We start from the raw sequence: 18,904 nt of genomic DNA on the forward strand, positions 1-18,904 counted from the left end.
CCTACCATACCCCAACACACTCCCTGACACCCCGTCTCTCACTTCCACTCATACATACCCCCTGACTCCTTCCATCCATCCCCCTACACACACTCCCTGACAATTCTTTTCACACCTCTCTACACACACCCCAACTCCTTCCCATCCCATCCCCAACACACATTCCCAGACATCCCTTCTCACACGTCTATACACACACCCTGACACCTTCCCATCCCATTCCCCAACACAAATTTTCACACACCTCTTCTCACACACTCCAACTCCTTCTCATCCCATCACCCAACATGCACTGCCTGACATTCCTGCTCACACATCACAACTCCTTCCTATTCCATCCCCCAAATCATAATCCCACACACCTTTCTCACACCTCTACATATATATACCCTGATTCATTCACGCCCCCTAACACACTCCCAGACACCCCTTCTCACACCTCTACACATGCACACCCTGATTCCTTTCAGTCCAACACACTGCCAGACATCCCTTCTCACACTTCTACACACACACACACATACTCCAACACTCCCCAACACACATTTCTGGACATTCCTTCTCACACACCAGAACTCCTTCCCATCCCATCTGCCAACCCACACTCCCTGTCGCTGACATCCCTTCACCACTACTATACACCCACCCCAATACTCGTTTCCATCCCATAACACACTCCCTGACACTCCTTTTCACATCTCTACATACACACACACCCCTGCTTCTTCCAATCCGATCCGCCAACACACACTCCTGGACACCCCTTCTCACACCTCTACATACATATCCTGACTGCTACCCTTCACCCAACACTCACTCCCAGACACCCCTTCTCACACCTCTACACACACACCCTGACTCCTTCCTATCCCATAACACACACTCCCTAACACTCCTCACAGCTCTACTCACACATCCTGATTCCTTCCTACTCCCATCCTCCAACTCCTAGTCCGACACCCTCTCCCATTCCCCAATACATACGTGCAGTTGAAGAATATTAATATTTATGCATATAATATAAAGAAGAATATTGTATTGTATTGTATTACCTTCCTTTCCTAATTATAATTGCACCCCCCTCCTTAGTCCCCCCACTCAGTAGCTCCTGTTTATTGATCTTCCCACGCCCCAGTTTCATAATCAGTTCTACTGTAAAGCCTCTGTGACTGCATTTTTGTTTAATGGTAACCGATGTGATATTACTAACGAATGTTGGTATATAAAAATGTTAAATAAATAAATACATAAATAAATGTCAAGGATCATCGGTGCTTCCCACCTAGGGATGTGAATCGGAACCGGAATTGGTTTGGATTCCGGTTCCAATTCACATGTAGGGTTTTTTTTCATCGGGCCCGATCGCGGTTTTGTTTATTGGCTGCACCCGAGCCGCTAAACAAAAAACCCACCCCGACCCTTTAAAACGAATCCCTTTGCTTCCCCCACCCTCCCGACTCCCCCCCCCCAAAAAAAAAACATTTTACTGGTACCTGTTGGTCCAGTGGGGGTCCCGGGAGCAATCTCCCGCTCTCGGACCGTCGGCTGCCACTAATCAAAATGGTGCCGATGGCCCTTTGCCCTTACCATGTGACAGGGTATCCGTGCCATTGGCCGGCCCCTGTCACATGGAGGGAGCACTGGATGGCCGGTGCCATCTTTAAAAATGGACCACCAGGTACCTGTAAAATGTTTTTGGGGGGGGTTGGGAAGGTGGGGGAAGCAAAGGGATTAGTTTTAAAGGGTCGGGGTGAGTTTAGGGGTTATTTTTGTGTGCCGATTTTCCCGCCCTCCCCCAAAACGATAAGAGAACACCTACGATCAATATCATGGGGTTTTCCTATCGTTTCGGGGGAGCCCCCAATTTCTGACAATTTTGAAAATATCGACGATATTTTCAATCGTCCGAAGCCCGATTCACATCCCTATTCCCAACCCTTTTGAACATTTGTATACTGCTGTCCTGGTCTCAGATTACCAGTGAACAAAACATTCACCCATGACATCACATTAAGCACAAACCCATTGTGTATTAGGTTAGGGAGAGGGGAGGTGTCCGGCTGTTACACATTGTTACCCCTCCCTCACATATTCCCCCTCCCCATCACAGACTGGATGCTCCCTTTTCAGTTGAGAAAGTCCCTCCTCACCCGTTCCCTCTCTGGGACAGATAAAGCCCAGCCTCCTGCCTCCTGCCCCCTCCCCCCTAAAATCCCCCCTCCTGATCCACAGAAACAGTGGAAAAAATATTAACTAAAGAGCAGAGCCAGACTCTGAGGGGCTGGGGGCAGGTCCTGTGAGGTAGAAAGGTGTCGCGTCCTGTGTGGTGGCCGCGGGCAAGCTGAGAGATGGACCTCGCGTTCTCTTCACTTGCCTTAGCTTCCTGTCAACTGCAGTGGAAGGGTTTTAGGGCACAGAAACCTCTTGTTCTGCACATCTTGGGATGCAGGGCGAGGATTATTACACGGCGTTGAACTTTGATGTGAAGAAGAGACCCAGGCCTGGGGCATCGCAAGACATGAAGGAAGGTGTGGTATGATCTGACAGCATTTACCTTAATCTCTCTTTCTCTGTTGTGGTGCATGGGGTGTATGTAAGGGGGAGCCATGTTGTAATCATCATAGATTATCTGAAGGACTGTGAGAACTGGAAATGAGAAATTGGGATTCAGCTTGAGGGACCTGTTATTGATTTGAGTTGAATGCGTGGAGGTGCTACTGAGGGAGGATAACATGGGGTGGTCAGGGGAGGGGGGGGGAGAGACAGACAGGGAAACAAAGACTGACAGAAAATAAGAGGATGGCCAACCTAACCTGAGAGAGAAAACATGAGAAAGGGGAGAGAAGCAGAATAACAGAGAGGGAGTGAGCGAGAGAAAATAACAGCGCAGGGAGAAGAATGGTGGGGGAGGAAGGGAAATAGAACCAAGAGCTAAGAGAAACAGATAAGTATGAGAGAAAAAATGTGTGAGGCTTGCTGGGCAGACTGGATGGCCCATTTGGTCTTCTGCCGTCATTTCTATGTTTGTATGTTTCTATATGGATGCAGAGAGAGACACAGAAAGGGAGAGAGAAGAAAGCAATAGATAGCAGGATGCAGAGAGAGACACACACAAAAAGGGAGAGAGGGAAGAAAGCAGGAGATAGCAGGATGTAGAGAGAGACAAACACAAAAAGGGAGAGAGAAGAAAGCAGGAGATAGCAGGATGCAGAGAGAGAGACACACGGAAAGGGAGAGAGAGAAAGAGAGAGTAAAGCAGGAGATAGGATGCAGAGAGAGACACAAAAAGGGAGAGAGATGAAAATAGGAGATAGCAGGATAGAGAGAGAGACACGCGGAAAGGGAGAGAGAGAAGAAAGCAGGAGATAGGATGCAGAGAGAGAGAGAGAGACCTGGAAAGGGAGAGAGAAGAAAGCAAGAGATAGGATGCAGAGAGAGAGACACACAGAAAGGGAAAGGGAGAAGAAAGCAGGAGATAGGATGCAGAGATAGACATAAAGAGAGAAAAAAGCAGGAGATAGGATGCAGCGAGAGATACAGAAAGGGAGAGAGAAAAGAAAGCAGGAGATAGGATGCAGAGAGACACACACGGAAAGGGAGAGAGAGAGAAGAAAGCAGGAGATAGGATGCAGAAAGAGAGAAATGAAAAGGGAGTGAGAGAAGAAAGCAGGAGATAGCAGGATGCAGAGAGACACACACTGAATGGGAGAGAGAGAATTCATGGGATAGGAGGCGATGTCCTTTCGTAGATTACAAACTGGTTAAAAGACAGGAAACAGTAGGACTAAATGGTCAATTTTCTCAGTGGAAAAGAGTAAACAGTGGAGTGCCTCAGGGATCTGTACTTGGACCAGTGCTTTTCAATATATATATAAATGATCTGGAAAGGAATACGATGAGTGACATTATCACATTTGCGGATGATACAAAATTATTCAGAGTAGTTAAATCACAAGCAGACTGTGATACATTACAGGAGGACCTTGCACGACTGGAAGATTGGGCATCCAAATGGCAGATGAAATTTAATGTGGACAAGTGAAAGGTGTTGCATATAGGGAAAAATAACCCTTGCTGTAGTTACACGATGTTAGGTTCCATATTAGGAGCTACCACCCAAGAAAGAGATCTAGGCATCATAGTAGATAATACATTGAAATCATCGGCTCAGTGTGCTGCAGCAGTCAAAAAAGCAAATAGAATGTTAGGAATTATTAGGAAGGGAATGGTGAATGAAACAGAAAATGTCATAATGCCTCTATATCGCTCCATGGTGAGACCACACCTTGAATACTGTGTACAATTCTGGTCGCCGAATCTCAAAAAAGATATAGTTGCAATGGAGAAGGTACAGAGAAGGGCAACCAAAATGATAAAGGGGATGGAACAGCTCCCCTATGAGGAAAGGCTGAAGAGGTTAGGGTTGTTCAGCTTGGAGAAGAGAAGGCTGAGGGGGGATATAATAGAGGTCTTTCAGATCATGAGAGGTCTTGAACGAATAGATGTGACTCGGTTATTTACACTTTCAAATAATAGAAGGACTAGGGGGCATTCCATGAAGTTAGCATGTGGCACATTTAAGACCAATCGGAGAAAATTATTTTTCACTCAACGCACAACAAAGCTCGGGAATTTGTTGCCAGAGGATGTGGTTAGTGCAGTTGGTGTAGCTGGGTTCAAAAAAGGTTTGGATAAGTTCTTGGAAGAGAAGTCCATTAACTGCTATTTTTTTTTTAATTTATATTTTATTAATTTTTACAAATTACAATTTATGAAAACAAAGAAAAAAGTGGCATATGTATTTCTTGTTCATAAAATAAAGTAAATACAATATAGGAATACTCTATACACTTCCACAATTACCTATATTTAGGAGAAGACAAGGAATAACTAAAACTTTAGTTTACAAATATCAATCAAGTGGAAAATACAGAGAGAGAGTATTAAATTTCTATACGGCTTCTGTCTCTGGTACAGAAGTTGGATGTTTATCTAATAGGAAATTTTCTAATTGCATTGGATCCAAAAAACCATATTTTCTTCCATTATAATTCAGCAAACACAAACATGGAAATTAAAAAAAAAAGGTAGCACCTAGTGCCACAACTTTAGGTTTTAATGTCAAAAAAGTTCTTCTCCTAGCCTGAGTGGCCCTAGCCACATCAGGATAGATTTGAACTCGATGTCCACAGAATGGTATATCTTTAACCGAGAAATAGTTCTTAAATAATTTCTCCTTATCCTGTTCGGAAACACAAGATATTATCAGAGTAGCCCTCTTATTTATCAGGTCTACCGAATCTTCTAAAAATGTTGATAGACCTGGTGAGGAGGGTTCTTCCCTAACATCATACCCCCTAGATCCTCTAGGGGTTTTCTGAGGTAAATAAAAATTTTTTGACAATTTAGGGATTTCATCCTCCTCGTATAAGAGGTTCTCTTTAAGGTATTTTTTAAATAATTCCCAGGAGGATAGGAGCCTGGTCATAGGAAAGTTTGTTAATCTTAAATTTTTTACCCTTATTAAATTTTCCATATATTCTATGTCTTTATGGATAATCAAGCTATCTTTGATAAAAGCATCCTCTGATGCTTGTATCAATTGTATTTTATTAGTGACCATTACCATATCCTTTTCACATTTCTCAATTTTCTTCTCATGATTATCTATAGACATCTTGGATGAGTGGGTACAGTTGAAGAAGCACACTCTGGGTGGGATCAAAGAAGAGGTCTGAAAAGCTAGGACATGAATTTGAAATGTATATGCCAATTGTAACATTAATGAGAGTTATGTTTCTGGAAATGCTTGGCTGAAAAGCCACGTTTTGAGGTTTTTTTTTAAAACCGTTGGGCAAAGTTCTTGGCGAAGGTCCGGGGGGAGCGCATTCCACTATGGTGTACCTGCTGTAGATAAGGCGCGCTTCCTTAAGGATGTTTTTGCCGGGGGGGGCATACAATGGTCTTCTGATAGGTCTGGACGATGTATGAGGATGAAGTTGGATACTTAGGTTCAGGGGGGTGAGGTTGTGCGTAGCTTTGTGCATAATTGTGAGAACTTTAAAGAGAATCCTGGATTTGATGGGCAACCAATGGAGGTTTCAAAGGATGGGAGTGATGTGTTCTCTTTTGTTGGAGTTTGTAAGAATCCTGGCGGTGGCGTTCTGAACCATCTGTAGGGGTTTGAAGGAGTTGGCTGGGAGACCGAGAAGAAGGGAGTTACAATAGTCGATTTTAGACAGGATGATGGATTGGAGCACCATGCGGAAGTCACGGAAGTGAAGGAGAGGTTTCAGTTTTCTTAGTACTTGCAGTTTGAAAAAGCATTCCTTTGTGGTGGTGTTTACAAATTTTTTTAGGTTTAGCTGGTTATGCAGAAGAATGCCTAGATCTCTCACATAAGGTGAGTGATTTAACTTTAAATTAACGAATTGAGAAGAGCTTGGTGAGTTGATATGACCGTTGTTGTTGTCCTGAGAGATGATGAGAATCTCGGTCTTGTTGGTGTTGAGGACTAAATTGAGGCTGGAGAGAAGGAGGTTAATTGATTGAAGGCAGCTATTCCAGTGGATCAAGGTTTTATGGAGAGATTCTGTGATCGGGATGAGTATTTGTACATCGTCCACGTAGAGGTGGTGCGTTAGCTTTAGATTTGTGAGTAAGTGGCAGAGCGGGAGAAGGTAGATGTTGAACAAGGTAGGAGAAAGGGATGAACCTTGTGGGACTCCCAGTTTGGAGCGGACTGGGTGCGATTCTTTGTTGTTAATCCTGACCTTGAAGAACCTGTTACAGAGGAAGGATTTGAACTAACTGAGTGCCGTTCCCTTTATGCCTATGTCTGTGAGGTGATCTAGTAGAATTGCGTGGTTCACCATGTTGAAGGCCGCCGATAGATCTAGGAGAGCAAGAAGATAGGGTTGTCTTTTTTCCAGGTTTAAGAGGATGGTGTCCGTGAGCGAAATTAGGAGGGATTCTGGGGTAGATTTTAAGAAAGTGCACCTTCGCGTATTTTTGTTGGCGCACTAGCGCAAACAAAAGTACGCTTGATTTTAGTAGATACGCACGTAGCCGCGCGTATCAGCTAAAATCCAGGATCAGCGCGCGCAAGGCTGCCGATGTCATATAGCCGGTGCGCGCCGAGCTGCGCAGCCTGCCGCCGTTCCCTCCAAGGCCGCTCCGAAATTGGAGCGGCCTCGGAGGGAACTCGCTTTTGCCCTCCCCTCACCTTCCCCTCCCTTCCTCTATCTAACCCACCCCCCCGGCCCTATCTAGACCCCCCCTACCTTTGTCGGGGGATTTACGCCTCCCGGAGGGAGAAGTAAATCCCCGCGCGCCAGCGGGCCGCTAGCGCGCCGAGACGCAACCTGAGGGCGCGGCCACGCCCCCGGACCACCCGGGGCCAAAACCACGGCCCCGGGCCCGCCCCCAAAACGCCGCGTCCCGCCCTCAAAACGCCGCGCCCCCGACACGCCCCCCTCGAAAAACCCCGGGACTTACGCGAGTCCCGGGGCTCTGCGCGCGCCGGTAGGCCTATGGAACATAGGCGCACCGGCGCGCAAGGCCCTGCTCGCGTAAATCCGGGCGGATTTACGCGAGCAGGGCTTTTAAAATCCGCCCCTCTGTGTTTAACAATTTGCGGAAGCCAAACTGAGATGGGGCGTGTATATTATGTTCATCCAGGTATTCTGAGAGTTTCTTGTTGACTATTTTTTCCATAAGTTTAGCAATCAGAGGCAAGTTAGCTATAGGGCGGAAGTTAGCTGGGTCGGTTGTTGACAAGTTTGGTTTTTTCAAAACGGGTTTTAAAATTGCGAGCTTTAGCTGGTCTGGCACTAGACCTTGAGCTAGAGAGCAGTTTATGAACTCTGCAATTGGCTTGGAAATGGTAATCGGGATGGTGATGAGAAGGTTAGATGGAATTGGGTCCAATTGATGTGAGGCAGGTTTCAGTTTCTTGAGAATATTTTCTATCTCAAGAGATGATGTAGAATAGAAAGATTCAAAAGTTGTGTTTCGTTGAGGAAGGGTAGAGACAGGGGGAGGAGGCAAGGGATTGGATGTTGTAAGGGGTTCAATTAGGTTGGAGATTTTTTCTCGAAGTAATTGGCCAGTTCTGTGGCTTTGCTAAGAGCTTGGTCGTCTGGAATGGTAGGAGGGGATGGTTTGGTGAGGGCTGAGACATATGAAAACAGGGCTTTCGAATTAAAGATGAAGTGATGGATTTTTTTACGAAAAAATCTTTCTTTGTTTTAAGGATGGTGTTCCTGTAGTCATTTAGGAGGGATTTGTAAGCAGCTAGCGTTGTGGTGGAGGGGTTTTTATGCCATGTATCTTCTTTGCTTCTTAGGTCTTGTTTGAGGGACTTCAGTTCTGGGGTGAACCATGGTTTCCTGTTGTCCGGGGCAGGTTGTAGTACTTTGGTGGTGGTTGGGCAGGTTTGGTCTACAACTTTATTGATGATGTTGATCCAGGAAGTGGTAGCTGCCCTTGCATCTGAGAGGTCGAGTTGGGCTAATTCCTTGGATAGCTGACTGCTGAGGTATTCCATGGAGCAAGGTTTCCTGAAGTGGATTGTAGTTTTGGGGAAGGATTGGGGTGGGTGTTCTTTGATCTCAAGAACCGTGGAGATGATCCAGTGATCCGACCAAGGGACCGGTGAGCAATTAGGCTTGGTGGAGAGAGAGATGCCTTCATTAATGAAAATGAGGTCCAATGTGTGGCCTGCTTCATGAGTAGGGCTGTTGACAATTTGTCGGAATCCCAACAATCAATAATATGTTATCTAAATTTCCACCTCTCCACAAGGTCTGTGTCCTGCCGGCCTAACATCTTGATTGGTTGCAAAAAATAAATCTGAAGGTGATAGTAAATCCTTGAGATTTCTTGCTCTCCTATGGGCAATCATAAATTCTTTATCCCTAAAGGCCAGTAAGGATTGTATAATGTGCCAGTGTTTTTTTTAAATCTTAGTAACGTTTTTGGATATGTGATTGTATGTGATCGGACATATTATTTTTTAATTCTTCGGGCTAGTTTTGGTGACTAACAGTTCCACTCTTTTTTGTTGTTTAGCTCATGTGAGCACACTGTTAATATATGTTTCTGGATAATTTCTATCCTGGAAGCGTTTCTTCAGTTCAGTAGCCCTTACTTGGAAAGTATGTTCATCAGTACAAAGTCTATGTATCCTCAAAAATTGGGAGTAAGGGATCTTTTTATTAAGTGGCCTACTATGACAAGTATTAAAATCCAAGAATGAGTTAATGTCTGTGGGTTTACGATAAATATCAGTTTTGAACATTCTTTCAGTGTTATTAGGATTTCCAGGAATGAAATAGAAGTGTTGCAGGAGTGCTAGGGAGAGGTCTTGATTCCGGGGAGGTTGGTGTGCCCTTGGACCATGGCACAATTGCAGAGAAGCTCCGAGGAAGCGCCGAGGCAGGCAAGACGTGTCCAAGCACAGGCGGATAGGCTGACAACCAGGATCCCTCAGCTCTGCTGAACCTGAACGCACCAGAAGAGACCCAACAATGCAATGCTGGTCTCTGGGGTAGCCCTCCAGCCACTCAATAGCCCTTTTGGACCTTTTGCCTGGAAACAGCAGATGCAATAGGATGGACAGATGTCGAGGACAGGCGATGGTACTGGAACAGGAACAAACAAGACACTTTGAGACATGGTCAGGACGAGGGTACTTAGAGACTTGGATGAGGCAAAGACAGTAGGTGAATGGGCAAGACTAAGGCAGGGCTGAGGCTCAGGATGAAGAGAGGATCCAGGAGGCTCTCGAAGCAGGGTCCAGCCAGAAGAGGCTTCAGTGACCTGGCGTGGCAATGCCCTGAAAGTCATCTAGAAGCAGAGTCCACTGGAGGAGGCTAGGGCTGGCCCCCAGAACCTGGAACATCCAAACAGAGGAGCCGAAGGGAACTAGGTGGATGAGGCGGAGATACTTGAACACTTGGATGAGGCAAAGAATTTTGGTGAGTGGAAAGACAACAGCAAGGTTAAAATTCAGGATGAAGGAGAGTCCAGGCAACACTTGAAGCAGGATCCAGCCCAGGCAGGGGCTTCAGTGGCTCGGCGTGACAGACGCCCTGGCAGGTCATCTCAAAGCAGAAATTGGCAGGAAAGCTAGGAGTCGAAACCGGAACCAGGAACATCCAAGGACAAGGGCATCCAAAGAGAGGAGCCAGAAGAAATAGGACATCTGGAGACGTGAAATCTGAAAATGAGGACATCAGGGACATCTGAAAATGAGGACATCTGGACATCTGAAGACGAAGACATGGGATCCAATGAGAGACCAGGAACCACAATGATGATGAGGGAAGCCATGAAGAATGGAGTGCCTTGAAGAAGCTGAAATCAACGAGGAGTCCAGGAGAAGACTGCCTCCTTGCGAAGGTGCTGTAGAACTGACAAAGAGCCCTTTTATGGGCTGAAGAGGAGACACCCAGATGACATCATCAAGTGGGGCCGCAGGGCTACTCCCACTGTGGGCCCTTTAAGAAGGCAGGAGAGGTGCTGCCGACAGCGGCATCCACGCCGCAAGGACAAGGCTCTTTGTTGGAAAATAGGTCCATAATCTTATGCTTTCTAATAAATTTAAAAAAGTCTGCTCTAGTATTGAAGGTGTTATACTTTGAAGTAGGAACAAATGAGAGACCTTTGTTCTTTGTTTAATGTATGTTTGGAGATATTAGTGATTCTATTATTTTCAGTCCTATTTCTATTTAGTAATTCTGATTGTGAAACTCTCTCCATCTGCCCCTCCCTCTCCCCCTTCCTCTTCCTCTCTGAAAGGGGTTTTACCATCTCTTGTCATGCCCCACTGTTTTCGTGGAGTCCCTTCTTCAAATTTTTCCTAAATGAAAAACCTGTTGGTCTAATTTTTTGGGACTTGGTTCGTCTGGCCTAGTTGTAAAAAGTGGAGCTGAGGGATCAAGCTCATCAAGCCCACGGACCTTCGTCTAGAAACTTGTTGTCAAACGTTCAAAAAGAAGCTCAAAACTTGGCTTTTCACAAAGGCATTCACTTAAAGGTCTCCGATTCACGCTTTTCTTACTCCACGCCAGATATATGATGCCGTAACCATAATTTCGCCAGTTAATTGGACTAAAATATGCACCCTGGCTTAAGAAGGCTTTCGTTAATCCGAGCTTGACTGTTATTTACTATGTTTTTTTTGTAATAATAATTTTAAATCGTTCTCACCTTTTCTATAATCTCTTACAAGTTAGCCCTGTTATTTGTAACCTCTTGTTCGATGTAATTTCCAACTTTGGTTCTATGTAAACCAACGTGATATGTACCAGTACATGAACATCGGTATATAAAAGCCTTTAAATAAATAAATAAATAAATCATCTGTTATGCTACGAATGCGTTTAGCACTCCTATCTCTAATGGGACTGCCATAGGTTCTCTTATCTGTAACAACTGTGGGAGGTTTCTGATTGTGCATGTTATGACTAATATTGGTGTTTCTATTGAATTTCGGAAAGTTTTTATTCTGTCAATGCCATGGATGATATATATTATGATTCTTAGAGTCTAACTCATCCCTTTTGAACTTTTCACAGCTAGCGAGATATCTGTTCATTACCTCACAGCCTTCTGCCCGCGAGCTGACAGGGCCATTCTGGGGGTGAATGCCAGGGGTTAGAGCTCTGGGCAGCATCCGAACATTGTGCAACAGGCCCAGCACCGTTTTCTGCCTTTCATAATTCCATGCCTGAGGGCAGGTTTCCTTCCAAAACATCCTTTTCCCAAAAGGAATTCATTCCCTGCAATTTCAGGAAAGGACAAAACAATCATAACAGAGAAAAAATACGCCCAGGCAAAGCAAAACTGTACAGAAAGCGTGGCTGGGACTTATCAGCTCTGAGGTTAAATTTGTGAATCAAGGGGGGCTGTGACGTCAGCAAGTGGAATGGCAGCTTGAGCTGTGAGCTCCCTTCCACCACGAGCTAATATTGCTACAATCTCCGGCCATCCCCGCTCCAGCGCGACTTTAATCAGCGATCCACCCTTGATATAACAGTAAGTTATGTCTCAGAAGAAAAAGGGACCAGATCTGCGCCGTTTCTCTTATTCAAAAGCAGGAGGAGAGATGGATGATCCTGAGAGTGGAGCAGGCCCAGACCTGGCTGTCCTCTTGGAGGAGGAAACTGACTTGCCAACAGCAGCGGAGACTACTGAAGGATCAGATTTACCTACCCGATCAGAGTTCAGACAATGGTTTAGCGATCTCCGGAAGGATATGAAGGACAATAGGAGAGAGTTGTTGGAAAGGATGGCTGAATTGAAGGAGGAGATGAGCGACGTAGGCCGCAGAGTGGACGACTGTGATACCAGACTGGAAGCCCAGGAACATAAAGTGTGGACCTTGCAACAACATTATGCCTCTCTGATCAAGGATAGAGACAACATGCTACTAAAATTAGAGGACTTGGAAAACCGGAACCACAGGAGTAATTTGCGGTTTCGTGGGATCCCCGAGACTGAACAATATGGCGATTGCCATGAGGTGGTTCGCTCCCTGAGTAAATTTTTTCTTGAACAAAGCGGCGATCAGCCTGGCGACAAGTTTTTGGGACCCGTCGAACTGGAAAGAGCGCATCGCACTCTCTGGCCGCGCAGGGGAAACCTTCCGCGAGATATAATTGCCTGTTTCCTGCGCTATCCAGAAAAGGAGAAGGTCCTGATGGCGGCGCGAAAGCAACAAACCTGGCAGTGGGACGGACACAGCATTTCGGTGTTCGCAGACCTTGCCCCGGGGACCCTGCAACGTCGGCAATCCTATCAGCATCTCACAGCGGTGCTCCGCAAGGACAAAATCAGATACCGTTGGCTGTTCCCGGTGGGGATAGCTATCACTATACAAGGCACGACGTCTCGAGCGAGTAACCCGGATGAAGCGGCGGCCATTTTGAAAGCTGCAGGCATCGCGGTGGTGGCGCTGCCACCACCGGTCGGCACCAGCAGGCAGGAGCCAGCGAAGTGGCAGAGAGTGGAAAAGGGAGGCCGCCGCCTACGACGGAATGCTGGACGGAGAGATGCTGGCGACGCAGAGGGGATAGACTGATAGGACTTCTAGCGAGACTTTGTTGGTTATGATACTCTGGCAAGTGCTGCAATGCCTTTTCCATGTACGTTTACCCCTATTTTGAGCTGTTTCTTTAGGGGTTGGTTGATATGTTTGTGTAACTGCGGTTGGGAAGCGGGATCGTTTCTCCTTCATTGTGATTTAGGGAGCGGGGGTGGGGAGGGGGGAGGGTTGCGGTGGTGGGGGTGGGGATGGCTCAGTTCTATTGTTGACGTACAGCTCTACTGGCCTGCCTTGGCAGGTATGCCATGTTATCATGGCTGAGATTGCTGGGGAGGGGAGGGAGAGGGGAGTGGGAGGGGGGTGAGAAGAGGGGGTGCTGGGACTTCAGGCTGCCTAACGCTGAGGAGACAAGAGGATCTGGTGCCCTGAGGGGTTGCTGGCCAAAACTACACTGTGCACCTGGCATGCTTTTCTGTTTAAGAAAGAGGGGTGTGGTGAGAGGGGATAGGGTGTCCAGTCCGGGCTTTGGATTCGAGGGGTTAGATGAGAAGTATAATATCCAATACCTGTCCATATGGTTTGATGGCGCTTAAAATTATCTCCTTGAATGTCAAGGGACTTAATATCCCGCGCAAAAGGCAGTTGTTAAAGCAGGATATCATTAGCCAGACAGCGGGCATTATATGCCTACAAGAAACCCACCTGAAGCGGCGATATGAACACTTATTAGACTGGCCTATGTTTGCCTACAGGTTCTTTTCGCCTGCCCATAAAAATCAGAAGTATACGGGTGTCTGTACTTTATTTAAACAGGGGCTGGACTATGTTATCAAATCCCATGTAACCGACCCATGTGGACGATATGTGTTGGTGAAATTTGAGTACAGGGGGGAAGTGTTCACTCTCTTGAATGTCTATGCTCCTCATAATCAACAACAAGATTTCTTTGCTTCCTTGGACCACCTCTTAAATGAGCAAGGAGAAGGTACAATCATTTTGGTGGGTGATTTTAATTTGACTATGTGTCCAAAGCTTGATAATACAGGGAGCCCTCACATGGGATCTGGAAAACCCAGGAAGAAACTGAGATCTCTTGCTCAGCACTGGCACCTATCTGATGTATGGCGTCAGCATCATCCCACTGACAAACAGTACAATTTATTTTCTATGTCCCATCACTCATATTCTCGTATAGACTTTTTTCTTTTGGACAAGATGTCCCTTGGGAGGGTCAAAGGGGTGAATATTGCTCCGATTACATGGTCTGACCATGCACTTATCAGCCTAGAGTTAGAAGATAAGGGGCAGGGGAAAGGCTTTAGTCCTTGGAGGCTGAATGACTCTTTGCTTTTAGATGATGATTTTTGTCGCACGCTTGGGGAAATGCTGACTGCATATTTGGCTACAAATACTGGTGACCCCTGTGTAGTATGGGAATGCCTGAAAGCAGTTACGAGAGGCCATTTAATTTCTAGAGGCTCGTATCTTAAAAAGCAGCAATTGCAGGTGAAGCAATCTTTGCATGATACTATAGCTAGATTGTCCGCCTTACATAAAGTCACTTTGGCTAAATCCACCTATACACAACTTCAGCAGGCCAGGGCTGAACTACAACAGATAGCTGATGCAGAGTTGAAGGCCAAATTGTTTCTGCAGACGCGAGAAAAATTTGAATGGGGAAATAGATCAGGGCGGTTATTAGCTCGTTATTTGAAGCTTAAGCAGTCGCAATCTCAGATTACGGAGCTCCGAAGTATTGATGGGGAGCTACTTACTTCTCCCCCTGACATTAGAGGTAGGTTTCAGCAATTCTATGGCGAGCTGTATTCGGCTGACCCCACCATTGAGTTAGACCGCATAGAGAAATATTTGCAACATACCGATCTACCCCCACTAACTGAGCAAGAGCGTACCTTCTTAGAAAAGGAGATAACGCAGGATGAAATAGCTGAGGCTATTAAAGATCTTAAGCCGGGTAAGGCCCCAGGCTTAGATGGCTATTCATCGGCTTTTTATAAGAAATTTTCTTCCGATCTTCTTCCCCCATTAAAAAATTTTTTTAATCATCTGCGGGACGGGAACTCTTTGGGGCCGGAATCCAACACTGCGGGAATTACTGTTATTGGTAAACCTGGACGGGACCTGTCGCAGTGCGGATCCTATAGGCCAATCTCCCTTATCAATGTGGACCTCAAGCTGTTGGCCAAGGTCCTAGCCACCCGCCTTAATAGAATCCTGCCTCGGTTGATACACACCGACCAAGCGGGTTTTATTCCTGGAAGAATGGCCTCCGACAATATTAGAAAAATTGTAGATTTGATTTGGTGGGCTCGAGATAGGGATATCCCATTAGTGCTTTTGTCAGAGGACGCTGAAAAAGCATTTGACATGGTCCACTGGCCATTTCTATTTGCCACACTGAAACGTCTGAATTTTGGCCCTTTCTTCTTAAATTGTTTACGTCAGCTATATAATGGTCCTAAGGCTCGAGTGAAAGTCAATGGCACGTACTCTGAGGCGTTTTCCATTGATAGAGGGACAAGACAAGGGTGTCCGTTGTCCCCCTTGTTATTTGCCATCTTTCTGGAACCTCTAGCGATTAAAGTGCGTGCCAATTCGCAAATTTCTGGGGTAAATCTAGGAGGCGTGGGGTATAAGATGTCCATGTTCGCAGATGACGTGCTATTCTCCCTCACCGATCCAGTCCAATCCCTGGGAGAGACGTTGCGAGAATTGCAAAGCTTTAGTGAAGTGTCAGGCTTTAAGTTGAACATAGACAAATCGGAAATTTTAAATGTTACTGTACCTGAGCCAGAATTGCTTCGTATGAAATCCCAGTTCTCGTTTAAGTGGGCACCAAAGAAAATTAAATATCTCGGGGTAAATATTAGCAAAGACCTTCAAGAATTGTATCAATTGAATTATCCCCCGCTCCTTCAGAGAATTTTCCAGGATTTGGACCGCTGGTCGGGCCTTTATTTGTCATGGTTTGGCCGCATCTCTTCCATTAAAATGAACATTCTTCCTAGGTTGGGCTACCTCTTTCAAGCAATACCCATCCATCTTTCTACTAAGTTGCTGAAACAATGGCAGCGGAAAATCTTCTCCTTCATATGGAGACGTAGGCCTCCTAGGCTCTCCCACAAAATCATGTATCGCACTCGATTGCAAGGGGGGCTAGGGGTGCCCAACCTTAGATGGTATTACACAGCGGCTCAATTGAGAGCCATACTAGATTGGCATCGGAAGGGGGAAAAGAAACAATGGCACTTAATCGAGCAAGCTTTGGTGGGAGAGATGCCGCTTCGGGATTCTGTCTGGTTGCCTAAACGGGCTTGGCTATCTCTCCGTTCTGATCCTCTGACGGTGCAAACCACTTTACACTTATGGGAGGTGTGGAGGAAGACCCTAGTGGGTGATAGACGATATTTCCATAGTTCTAGCTTGACCGCTAATGCTTTATTAATGAACGAGAGATGCCCGACGTTTGCTCGGACATGGGCAGCGAGAGGCATCCGAGCAATGGGTCAATTGTGGTCCCAGGGAGCCCTAATTCCATACCCAGCACTACAAGAGCAGTTCCAGTTACAATCTGGTGATGTGTTTGCCTATATTCAGGTTCGCCATTATTTTCTTAAAGAGGGGGTCGGGTGTGAACTTGACAAGGGCAAAACGCAGATGGAGCATTGGTGTGACCATGCCGATGGTCTGAAGAAAGTAATATCCAGAATCTATGCTTTTTTTAATGCAGACCCAGACCGGAAACTTTGGTATATGCGGGCATGGGAGATGGATCTGGGAAGGCCCTTATCTAAGGAGCAGTGGGATGAGATTTTTGTGGCCACTAAGAAGGCGTCACAGTATACGACCTTAGCTGAAAACTGCTATAAACTCTTATTTCGGTGGTATTACTCACCGGACAGGATTCACAAAATTGCACCCCGGATATCTCCGCAGTGTTGGAAAGGGTGTGGTCAAGTGGGAACTTTCTATCACTTGTGGTGGTCATGTGCTAAGGTAGCTACTTATTGGCAATACATAACAAATGTTCTCCACCAGATACTTGGGGTGCAGATCATTCTTAAACCCGAGAATGCGCTACTGAATGTACCGGCCGATCTTCCTCATGCTAAGTGGAAGATTGCTCAGTTAGTGATAATGGCAGCGAGATGTGAACTTGCGCTGGTATGGAAAACTGATATAATTCCCTCGGCGACCCGGGTTCGGGAGCGATTAACTCAGCTACGGCGCTTTCTGGTGGGGATTTTTAGCTCCCGTAGCCGAACGCCGAGGCACGTGAGTTGGTTGCAGCCGCTCGAGCAATGGCTGGATTCAGCATCTGACACCCCCCGGTAGAAGCCTATGGACTCGTGGGAGGGGCATGAATGAATGTTTGACCAGATGATTGGGAAGGAGATTGAGGGACTCCATCAGACCTGGTCCATGAATGGTATGCCGTAGCTCTTCAGGGGCGTTATATGTCTGCTAACCTCCCATGCACTCTGTTGGTTTGAGTGATTGCATAGATATTACCAGCAGATCTCTTTATGCGTTCTTTTGCAGTAGACTCAAATAAGTCTCACTCTATAGTTTATTTTTGTTTCCTCTACTCACCCGTGGGAGGGGGGGAGGGGGGGGCGGGGAGGGGTTATTGACTCATTATGGGGAACTAGAGATGAGGTACTGAACGGGGAATTGTCCCTATGCTTTCACTGTACATATCCCCTGTTCATGATTGAAACTGGTCTCTTAGGTTTCTTGTTTATAACAGTGTTGGAATGTACTTGTAATTCAATTTCACTTTCGAGTGTTTGCATTATGCTGTTCTCTTGAAATTCCAATAAAAGTATAAATTACAAAAAAAAATTTGTGAATCAAACAGAAAAAAAATGTTGCCTTTTTGGACCCATCTTTAAAGAGAGAGACTTTTTGGTATCCTTTCTTTTAATGAAAATAGTTTCAGGCAGTTTCCATAGTGCCCGCTCTGTCGCAGAGTCTGGGGTACTTTAACCCGTGGGGGCTTTGCGCTCCTTCTGCACGCACACCTCCCCTTTCAGAACTGTCCCAGGAAAGTCTCCGCAGAGATCTGCTTCAGCTTGTTCTGCAGCTCCTCGAGAACAGCGAGTGGAGATTTAAAAATATGAGGCACTCGCGCTGTTTCTTTAGAGAGGGCTCTGGGAACTCCTCCTCCTTACCTGCTTAAAACTTTGCGTGTTTTTGAGCCACATAAGAGCTTGCAATTTTCAGTCCATTTTCTTGGCTAAAGCACTATTTAAATCCAGTATTTACCTGCTAAATGGCTTCTGATGATTGATCTCCTCAAGTATCTTTCAAGTATAGGGTGCAGCAAATTCTCAACCTCCTACAAGTATGCACATGAATGTGACTGCATTAAGATGTTCTGAGGGAGGAAGCATTATGAATTTATGCTCGTCCCTTTAGTTTTCAAACGTTATGCGTGTGTGGCCAACATGCCGCTTGCATATGAAACTTTCCACCGAGCTTTGTGATGGGAGAAGTTGCAAGCGTGCTTTTAGCGGCACAGCAACTCAACATGCAAACTCGATTCATGCCGGCACCTTGAGTTTGAAAATCAGATCGGTCATGTCCAGGCTTGGAAGCACACACAAAATGCTGCAATAAGGCACAGCGCTGAAAGAGGTTAGCACGCAGGATGGAGGGTGCTGGAGAATCTTGAAATGGATCTAACCACGTTAAGATGGATTAATGAGGCTCCAAGGAGCCATTGTAAAATAGTCCGCTCACTAGGGGTAAAATTACGCTGTTTCCCTTGTGTGTGACAATCAACTTTGGTGTGTTTTTTAAAAATTATTTATATCCAACTTTTATGAT

At 45.9% G+C, this 18,904-nt stretch overlaps 1 protein-coding gene across 2 annotated transcripts in view; it reads left to right on the forward strand.

Annotated features, from left to right (window-relative positions):
- Positions 1–2,357: 2,357 nt before the first annotated feature.
- LOC115078122 (killer cell lectin-like receptor subfamily F member 1) overlaps positions 2,358–18,904 on the forward strand; it is a 42,564-nt gene continuing 26,017 nt past the window's right edge. For both annotated transcript variants that reach the window (XM_029580785.1, XM_029580786.1), the window contains exon 1: positions 2,358–2,528. In XM_029580785.1, coding sequence (XP_029436645.1) covers positions 2,444–2,528 — 85 coding nt within the window. In that variant the 5' untranslated portion in view covers positions 2,358–2,443. The remainder of the gene's footprint in view (positions 2,529–18,904) is intronic.

Source organism: Rhinatrema bivittatum, chromosome 16 (assembly GCF_901001135.1).
Source record: "Rhinatrema bivittatum chromosome 16, aRhiBiv1.1, whole genome shotgun sequence".
In the NCBI taxonomy this organism is placed as follows: Eukaryota; Metazoa; Chordata; class Amphibia; order Gymnophiona; family Rhinatrematidae; genus Rhinatrema; species Rhinatrema bivittatum.